This window comes from Chiloscyllium punctatum, chromosome 34 (genome assembly GCF_047496795.1).
Source record: "Chiloscyllium punctatum isolate Juve2018m chromosome 34, sChiPun1.3, whole genome shotgun sequence".
Classification (NCBI taxonomy): domain Eukaryota; kingdom Metazoa; phylum Chordata; class Chondrichthyes; order Orectolobiformes; family Hemiscylliidae; genus Chiloscyllium; species Chiloscyllium punctatum.
Window position 1 is genome coordinate 55498829 of NC_092772.1, and position 10458 is coordinate 55509286.

Here is a 10458-nt window from a genome sequence, read left to right on the forward strand (position 1 = left end):
ACATTCCCCCCTCCCCCCTCCCTGTGGGTGTGACTCCCACATTCCCCTCCCTCTGGGTGTGACTCCCACATTCCCCTCCCCCCTCCCTCTGGGTGTGACTCCCACATTCCCCTCCCCCCCCCTCCCTGTGGGTGTGACTCCCACATTCCCCTCCCCCTCTCCCTGTGGGTGTGACTCCCACATTCCCCTCCCCCTCCCTCTGGGTGTGACTCCCACATTCCCCTCCCCCCCCCTCCCTGTGGGTGTGACTCCCACATTCCCCTCCCCCCCCTCCCTGTGGGTGTGACTCCCACACTCCCCACCCCCTCCCTGTGGGTGTGACTCCGACTTCTGCCCCCCACCGTTCCCTGTGGGAGTGATTTCCCACATTCTCCCCTCCCCGTGTCGCCCCACTCCCTGTGGAAGGGATACATCAGACTGGGAATGAAGCTGAGGGCCAGTGCGATGTCAGTGGGACTGGGATACAGAAACGCTGCCGGGGTTGTCCCCAGACCTTCGTGGGAAGAGAAACCTCACCAGCTCTTTCCTCCAAATGTCGGGAGAATTGCCTTTTGGGGGGAGACAGGTTCAGGTCAGAGAAAGGTGCTGATTCCTTGGTTGGCCTTGGTTGGCGAGTGATGAGAAACCGAGCCAATGGTGTTAATAATTCTCTGGACCAGTGAGAGAGGGGATCTCAGTGAGACAACAGGTTCTGAGGGGGGGGGAATGGGGGTGTCAGCAGATTGGATACTGCCTCCCTCTGATGCTCCAACACCAGCTGGGGGGGATGTGGGGGGTAAGGTGGGGGAAGATCAGTTGCAGCATGAAGGGGCCGGACAGGCAGGACTGAGATGAAGACCGGCTCTGTCCTTCGTAGGTCTGGGAATCTTCGGAATTCTCTCCCGCCCTCCCACTCAGAGTTGCCCCGTTCCGGAGCACACTTCAGACTGGGATGGGCCAGGTTGTCAGTGTCTTGGAGATTGAAGGAGAGAAAGTTGGGGGAGGGGGGGTGAAGCCCAAGGGCACACCTGGTCGTATTCAGTGGCGGAACAGGCCCGACGGGCCGAATATTTGGAAGGCTCATGGAATGTTGTTCCTTATTTCAAGGATGTTGGGAATATAAGAGTTGGGAAGTCCGACTGCAGCTGTACAAGGTGTTGGGGAGACCACATCCGGAAACCTGGGAGCGGTTTTGGTCCCATTATTTAAGGAAAGATATTATTTCATTGGAGGCAGCTCAGAGAGATGGGGGGGGGGGGTCACTGGGAGGGAGGGATAGTCTCATGAGCAAAGGCTGAACAGGTTGGGACTCTACCCGCTGGGGGTTTAGAGAGAATGAGAGGGGGATCTGACTGGAACAAACAGGGGGATGGACAGGGTCAATGCTGAGAGGGTGTTACCCCCCTCCCCCCCCCCCCCGTTTCCCCCCCCGTTTCCCCCCCCCCCCCCCATAGGAGAGGCTAGGACCCAGGGGGCACCGTCTCTGAATAAAGGGGCACCAATTTCAGACGGAGATGGGGAGGAATCCCCTCTCTCTGAGGGTGGGTGGGTCTTTGGAACACCCTTACCACGGAGAGCCGGGGGTAGGGTCCTTGTGTATAGTTAAGGCTCAGATAGATTTCCGATCAGTCGGGGAATCATGGGGAAAGGGGAGGTGGGGAATGTCGGTTCAGCCACAATCATGTGGAATGGGGCACCAGGCTCGATGGGCCGATGGGTCTCCTCCTGCTAATATTTCAAAGAGTTTTGCAGAGTGAATGGGCAAAAGGGCAGGAGCAAGGCAAACTCAGTGAAATAGTGGCAGGTCATCCCTTTATACGTAGAGACCCTGGCATTAAAATAACGACCAGGACTTCATATCCCAGTCAGCAGGGGCCGAAACGGGCCCGTAACCATGGTTTCAGGATTTGGTGATATCTGTCTGAGGAAGTCATGAGGATGATCGGGGAATCAAAGGGTCCTTACACTAATTAACTATTCACCGCAGACTTCCTGTAATAATGAACGCTGATTGCATTGGAAAATCTGCATCAGAGCACAAATCACACACACTCGAATGTTTTCAACTCTGATTGAAGGCATTCACATGAGAACCGCAATACCACAGGGGTGGAGCTGCGCTGTCAGAGGGTCAGACTGAGGGAGCGCCGCACTGTCGGAGGGTCAGTGCTGAGGGAGTGCCGCACTGTCGGAGGGTCAGTGCTGAGGGAGTGCCGCACTGTCGGAGGGTCAGTGCTGAGGGAGCGCCGCACTGTCGGAGGGTCAGTGCTGAGGGAGTGCCGCACTGTCGGAGGGTCAGTGCTGAGGGAGCGCCGCACTGTCGGAGGGTCAGTGCTGAGGGAGTGCCGCACTGTCGGAGGGTCAATGCTGAGGGAGTGCTGCAGTGTCGGAGGGTCAGTGCTGAGGGAGTGCCGCACTGTCAGAGGGTCAGTGCTGAGGGAGTGCCGCACTGTCAGAGGGTCAGTGCTGAGGGAGTGCCGCACTGTCGGAGGGTCAGTGCTGAGGGAGTGCCGCACTGTCGGAGGGTCAATGCTGAGGGAGTGGGGCACTGTCAGAGGGTCAGTGCTGAGGGAGTGCCGCACTGTCAGAGGGTCAGTGCTGAGGGAGTGGGGCACTGTCAGAGGGTCAGTGCTGAGGGAGTGCTGCACTGTCGGAGGGTCAGTGCTGAGGGAGTGCCGCACTGTCAGAGGGTCAGTGCTGAGGGCGTGCCGCACTGTCGGAGGGTCAGTGCTGAGGGAGTGCTGCACTGTCGGAGGGTCAGTGCTGAGGGAGCGCCGCACTGTCGGAGGGTCAGTGCTGAGGGAGTGCTGCACTGTCGGAGGGTCAGTGCTGAGGGAGTGCCGCACTGTCAGAGGGTCAGTGCTGAGGGAGTGCCGCACTGTCGGAGGGTCAGTGCTGAGGGAGTGCCTCACTGTCGGAGGGGCAGTGCTGAGGGAGTCGGCACTGTCAGAGGGTCAGTGCTGAGGGAGTGCCGCAATGTCGGAGGGGCAGTGCTGAGGGAGCGCTGCACTATCAGAGGGTCAGTGCTGAGGGAGTGCCGCACTGTCGGAGGGTCAGTGTTGATGGAAACTGACTCCCTGTCCTGGGAGTGTTTGATGGGGGACAGTGTAGAGAGAGCTTTACTGTGTATCTCACCCCGTGCTGTCCCTGTCCTGGGAGTGTTTGATGGGGGGACAGTATAGAGGGAGCTTTACTCTGTATCTAACCCCGTGCTGTCCCTGTCTTGGGAGTGTTTGACGGGGGACAGTGTAGAGGGAGCTTTACTCTGTATCTAACCCCGTGCTGTCCCTGTCTTGGGAGTGTTTGACGGGGGACAGTGTAGAGGGAGCTTTACTCTGTATCTAACCCCATGCTGTCCCTGTCCTGGGAGTATTTGATGGGGGACAGTGTAGAGGGAACTTTACTCTGTATCTAACCCCGTGCTGTCCCTGTCCTGGGAGTATTTGATGGGGGACAGTGTAGAGGGAACTTTACTCTGTATCTAACCCCGTGCTGTCCCTGTCCTGGGAGTGTTTGACGGCGGACAGTGTAGAGGGAGCTTTACTCTGTATCTAACCCCGTGCTGTCACTGTCCTGGGAGTGTTTGACGGCGGACAGTGTAGAGGAAACTTTACTCTGTATCTAACCACGTGTTGTCCCTGTCCTGGGAGTGTTTGACGGGGGACAGTGTAGAGGAAGCTTTACTCTGTATCTAACCCCGTGCTGTCCCTGTCCTGGGAGTGTTTGATGGGGGACAGTGAAGAGGGAGCTTTACTCTGTATCTAACCCCGTGCTGTCCCTGTCCTGGGAGTATTGATGGGGGACAGTGTAGAGGGAACTTTACTCTGTACCTATCCCCGTGCTGTCCCTGTCCTGGGAGTGTTTGATGGGGGACAGTGTAGAAGGAGCTTTACTCTGTATCTAACCCTGTGCTGTCCCTGTCCTGGGAGTATTTGACGGGGGACAGTGTAGAGGGAACTTTACTCTGTATCTAACCCTGTGCTGTCCCTGTCCTGGGAGTGTTTGATGGGGGACAGTGTAGAGGAAGCTTTACTCTGTATCTAACCCTGTGCTGTCCCTGTCCTGGGAGTGTTTGATGGGGGACAGTTTAGAGGGAACTTTACTCTGTATCTAACCCCGTGCTGTGCTCCAATGCTGCTGAAATGTAATAAAAGATGATTCATTTTGAGTCCATTTAATAATGAAATGATTTCTTTATTACACCTGGTGGCACCATTGTTCAATGTTTTATTGTGACTTCAATAATATTTCGACACACATTGCCTTCGCTGAGTATTAATGTACAAATTCACCTTGCTTCAGATCACTGGGCAATTAATGTCTTCGTGTTAATTATTGTCGAACACGGAGAACGTGCAGTGCAGACTTACTGGGGACATCCCAGAGATAAGAGTCTTCAGCTCATGATGCGAGAGACTAGGAGAGCTTGGGATAATTCCCGTCGGAGCGGGGAACGTTAAGGGGGGAGATTGAATCGGGGTGTTCAGAATCCCGGGGGCTTTTCGATGGAGTTGATGGGGGGGGAGATGCTGTTCCCTGGGGCCGGAATGTCAGTCACTTGGGGGGACATGGATTGGAGAGAATCCTACTTCCTTCAAGAAATGCTTTCCACAATCCGACTTGCGGCCTGCGATGGTGAAGACAATTATGTCAGTGCAGAAACAAACCATTCAGTGGGTGTCAGAGGCCATTGGGTCCATCGTTTCCATGCCAGCCCACTGCTCAAGCAGTTCCTAATCAACCTCTTTGCTCTGCCCTTCCCCCGCACTCCTAAACCGAGCCGTTAATCCATTTTCCCAATAGTTATCACCTTTACTGTTTCTCCTCTGCGCTGGGAGGGTAAAGAATTCCAAACTTCTCTCCTCACATTCCATCAGTGAGGCATATTACTCCATAACACCAACCAACGCTCCTTCCTCCCACACCCAGCCTCTCTGAGACAGTTATGTTTTTCCAAGTTCAATGCAGGTAGTTCTATTATAACGCTGGAGTTGGGTTCCAGTGAAAACTTGCTTAATAGATGTAACAGGAAAAGTGGGGCTAGGGACAGACCAGCAAGAAAATAACACTCATGATCGCTCAAACAAATCACCCAAAATGCCTAACACAAAGACTGGAATCCCTACAGTGTGGAAACAGGCCCATCGGCCCAGCAAGTCCACACTGAACCTCCGAGGAGTAACCCACCCAAACCCATTCTCCGACACAATTACAGCACATTTTACCCCTGACTAATGCACCCTAACCTGCACATCCCTGGGCACTATGGGACAATTTAGCACGGCCAATCCACCCTAACCTACACATCCCTGGGCACTATGGGACAATTTAGCATGGCCAATCCACCCTAACCTACACATCCCTGGGCACTATGGGACAATTTAGCATGGCCAATCCACCCTAACCTGCACATCCCTGGACACTATGGGACAATTTAGCATGGCCAATCCACCCTAACCTGCACATCCCTGGACACTATGGGACAATTTAGCATGGCCAATCCACCCTAACCTGCACATCTTTGTGACTGTGGGAGGAAACCCACCCAGACACGGGGAGAACGTGCAAACACCACACAGTCAGTCGGCCTGAGGCTGGGATCGAACCCAGGTCCCTCGCGCTGTGAGGCTGCTGTGCTAACCACTGAGCTACTGTGCCACACCAATAGCACTGCTTGAATGAAGGTTTAAATCATATGTATTAACGACATGAAAGTAAGTTTAACACATGATGTTGAAAAGATATTGTTAATGCAGGGACAGAGAGTCATCATCAGCACCTTGAGGTGTAGATGTGGTTTGCACAAGTAGAAGGCTGGAGGTGGCTGTCTTCTGACTGTTTCTTGGGGGTTGGTTCAGATTGTGTGACATGCAGATCCAAGAATAAGTTGGAGAGGTAAATGGTGTGTGTAAAAGTAATACAGAACTGCAGGGATTCTACAGGAACTATACAAGAAAATTCTTGTCTCAGAGAGAGAGCAATGAACGTTCATTCGTTTAACTTCTGCAATGAAACTGCTTCATGTATAGTGACATCACTCTCACATGCTCTGACTAACATCGCAACATGCACAGGGCAGCGTGTGCAAAAACGGTCGCTGTTGGAATCGTGCTACTGCAAAGAGAGGTAAGCCCTCTCGAAAATAACACTCCCTAATTCATTGTAAGAGCAGAACCTCGCTGGCTGAAACACGCTTTACATGAGAACTGCCTGTATACATTTGTAATTAAATAAACTCCACTCGATTTCCCTCTTAGCCTGTTTTAAAAATGAAAAAGTCGGATTCTAACACTTGGGAAGGGAAAATCCCGGAAGGAAAGAATTGGAACTTCTGAGTTTGCAGGGGACGACTTCATCATTTCAGAAAAAAAGAGAGCTCCAGTCATTCCTAAAAGATGGATGCCCAGTCAGTCCCCATCGAGTGTCAGCGAGACAGTCCGACAAGTCCTATTTTTTTTCAGCCAGAGAAGGGGGGATGTTGAACATTCTGTCGCGATCGGATTAAGTGGGTCATCACGGCTGACCCCTCCCGCGGAGTGCAGCAGGTCAAACCCACGAAGGTGCTTCAATTTTAGACGAAGGTGGCACCGTCGCGGTCAGTCGATGTCTTCTGTTGAACATTTCACCACTTTCCCGTCGTTCCTGACCAGCCAGAGGTTCCCCAGATCCCAGGACGCGTGGTTGAACCGTAGGTTTCCGATCTGTATCTTGGTCCAACCCCAGCCTGTGGGTCTCTCAGCGGTGATTCCCTTTCTGAGGAGGAGGAGGTAAGGATACAGTGAGAATTTCGAGTCATTTCCAACATGCACTCCGAACCGCGACCCCCCCCTGCAATGCAAGCAAAACCCCTGGGACATCTCGGCATTATCAACTGTTCCAACCACCCTGTAAAGATCCTTGACTGCTTTGTCTAACATCTCTAATCTCACTTGCGGGACTAGGTCAGAAATAGCACAGGCTATGAGTGAGTAGTCAAGTTTATTTAATTATAAAATTGCATTAAGTAGAATCCCGACAGGGTGGAAACAGGCCCTTCGGCCCAACAAGTCCACACCGACCCTCCAAAGAGTAACTCACCCAGATCCTTTCCCCCCTACCCCATTACTCTACATTTTATCCTAACTAATTCACCTAACCCACACCTCCCTGGACACTATGGGACAATTTAGCATGGCCAATCCACCCTAACCTGCACATCCCTGGACACGAAGGGACAATTTCCCATGGCCAATCCACCCTAACCTACACATCCCTGGACACGAAGGGACAATTTCCCATGGCCAATCCACCCTAACCTGCACATCCCTGGGCACTATGGGACAATTTAGCATGGCCAATCCACCCTAACCTACACATCCCTGGACACTATGGGACAATTTAGCATGGCCAATCCACCCTAACCTACACATCCCTGGGCACTATGGGGCAATTTCCCATGGCCAATCCACCCTAACCTGTACATCCCTGGGCACTATGGGGCAATTTCCCATGGCCAATCCACCCTAACCTACACATCCCTGGACACTATGGGACAATTTCCCATGGCCAATCCACCCTAACCTACACATCCCTGGGCACTATGGGACAATTTCCCATGGCCAATCCACACTAACCTACACATCCCTGGACACTATGGGACAATTTAGCATGGCCAATCCACCCTAACCTACACATCCCTGGGCACTATGGGACAATTTAGCATGGCCATTCCACCCTAACCTACACATCCCTGGACACTATGGGACAATTTAGCATGGCCAATCCACCCTAACCTACACATCCCTGGGCACTATGGGGCAATTTCCCATGGCCAATCCACCCTAACCTACACATCCCTGGGCACTATGGGGCAATTTCCCATGGCCAATCCACCCTAACCTGTACATCCCTGGGCACTATGGGGCAATTTCCCATGGCCAATCCACCCTAACCTGCACATCCCTGGGCACTATGGGACAATTTAGCATGGCCAATCCACCCTAACCTGCACATCCCTGGGCACTATGGGACAATTTAGCATGGCCAATCCACCCTAACCTACACATCCCTGGACACTATGGGACAATTTCCCATGGCCAATCCACCCTAACCTACACATCCCTGGGCACTATGGGACAATTTCCCATGGCCAATCCACACTAACCTACACATCCCTGGGCACTATGGGACAATTTAGCATGGCCAATCCATCCTAACCTGCACATCCCTGGGCACTATGGGACAATTTCCCATGGCCAATCCACCCTAACCTGCACATCCCTGGGCACTATGGGACAATTTCCCATGGCCAATCCACCCTAACCTGCACATCCCTGGGCACTATGGGACAATTTCCCATGGCCAATCCACCCTAACCTACACATCCCTGGGCACTATGGGACAATTTCCCATGGCCAATCCACCCTAACCTGCACATGTTGGAATTTGGGAGGAAACCCACACAGACATAGGGAGTACATGCAATCTCCACACAGACAGTCACCCGAGGCAGGAATTGAACCTAGGTCACTGCCACTGTGAGGCAGCAGTGCTAACCACTGGGCCAACGTGTCACCCCATAGAATAGCAAATCTCCTCAGTTGAGGGTATTGAGTCCCAGCTGGCTGGCCACACCAGTGTACTGTGCACAAGGGTGGCATGGTGGCTCAGTGGTTAGCACTGCTACCTCACAGCGCCAGGGACCAAGGTTCAATTCCCACCTCAGGCGACTGTCTGTGTGGAGTTTGTACATTCTCCCCGTGACTGTGTGGGTTTCCTCCGGGTCTCTGGTTTCTTCCCACGGTCCAAAGATGTGCAAGTCAGGGTGGATTGGCCATGCTAAATTGTCCCATAGTGACCAGGGATGTGTAGGTTAGGGTGGATTGGCCATGGGAAATTGTCCCATAGTGCCCAGGGATGTGTAGGTTAGGGTGGATTGGCCATGGGAAATTGTCCCATAGTGCCCAGGGATGTGTAGGTTAGGGTGGATTGGCCATGCTAAATTGTCCCATAGTGCTCAGGGATGTGTAGGTTAGGGTGGATTGGCCATGCTAAATTGTCCCATAGTGCCCAGGGGTGTGCAGGTTAGGGTGGATTGGCCATGCTAAATTGTCCCATAGTGACCAGGGATGTGTAGGTTAGGGTGGATTGGCCATGCGCAATTGTCCCATAGTGCCCAGGGATGTGCAGGTTCGGGTGGATTGGTCATGCTAAATTGTCCCACAGTGCCCGGGGATGTGTGGGTTAGGGTGGATTGGCCATGCTAAATTGTCCCAGAGATGTGTAGGTCAGGTGCACTAGTCAGAGGTAAATGTAGAGTAACAGGGTAGGGTGTGGGTCTGGGTGGGTCACTCTTTGGAGGGTCAGTGTGGACTTGTTGGGCCGAAGGGCCTGTTTCCACACTGTAGGGATTCCAGGATTCAGGTAAATAAAGGGGGACTTGGTGACCGAGTACTGGTCTCTGTGCAGTTACTTTGTTGGATTAATGATTTGGAGTATAGGGTTCAATTTCTAAGGATGGCAGATGGTGAAGCTGTTGTTGAGTTTAAAGCGACATTATAAAGCTAACCTAATGGGGACCGTGTTACCGCGTTTAACACAGAAATCCATCTGGTTCACCAAGTGCTCAGCTCCAGGGAAGGGAATTTGCCATCCTCACCCAGTCAGGCCTGCGTGTGACTCCAGACTGGTGGCAATGGGACTCACATTTAAATGCCCTCTGGGCCGTGGGCGGTCTAAAAATTCAGAATCAATGCCGGTGAACGTGAGAGGAGAGAGAGATCTTATCAGGATTACTGTTGTATCGAGCACAACCCCCACCGCCCCCCTCCCAATAATAGAAACATCGAAAGTAGGTGCGGGAGTAGGCCTTTTGGCCTTCTGAACCTAGCCCCTGACCTATGATCATGGCTGATCATCCAAGCAATCAGCCTTTCCTCCATATTCTCTGTCCTGTTCAGCCCCGAGTGCTAATCTAATTCCTTCCTGTGAGCATTCAATGTTTTAGCCTCCAGTCAGTTCGGTGTCAAATAATTCCACAGGCTGCCCACTCCCTGGGTAACGACATTTCTCCCCATCTCTGTCCTATCCTGTACCCTTACATTGCCTCATGCCCTCCTGGGAACATCCCTCCTGTGTTTACCCTGTCTAACCCTGGTCGGGTTTCACAGATTGAGACCCTCCCCTTGTTCCTCTGAAACCCCAGTGAACATAATCCGAACGGATCCGGTACCTCTCGGCACGTCAGTGCTGCCATCCCGAGGATCAGTCTGGGAAAGCCTGGCTGCTCTCCCTCTATCGCCAGAACAGTCCTTCCCCAGAGACGGAGACCTCCCCTCACACTGCACACACAATACCCCAGGGGGTGGTCTCACCCTGTCCAACTGCAGCAAGACATCCCTGTTCCCATCCTCCCATCCTCCCACACTGAAGGCCAAAAAAAACCCCATTTCCCTGCTTTAGCGCCTGCTGCCCCTGCACGTTTACCTTCAGCGACTGGTG

General features: G+C 52.9%; 1 protein-coding gene across 2 annotated transcripts in view; it reads right to left on the reverse strand.

Moving 5' to 3' along the window:
- Positions 1-4186: 4186 nt before the first annotated feature.
- Positions 4187-10458, reverse strand: part of LOC140458866 (fish-egg lectin-like) — a 33737-nt gene continuing 27465 nt past the window's right edge. For both annotated transcript variants that reach the window (XM_072553566.1, XM_072553565.1), the window contains exon 5: positions 4187-6732. In XM_072553566.1, coding sequence (XP_072409667.1) covers positions 6576-6732 — 157 coding nt within the window. In that variant the 3' untranslated portion in view covers positions 4187-6575. The remainder of the gene's footprint in view (positions 6733-10458) is intronic.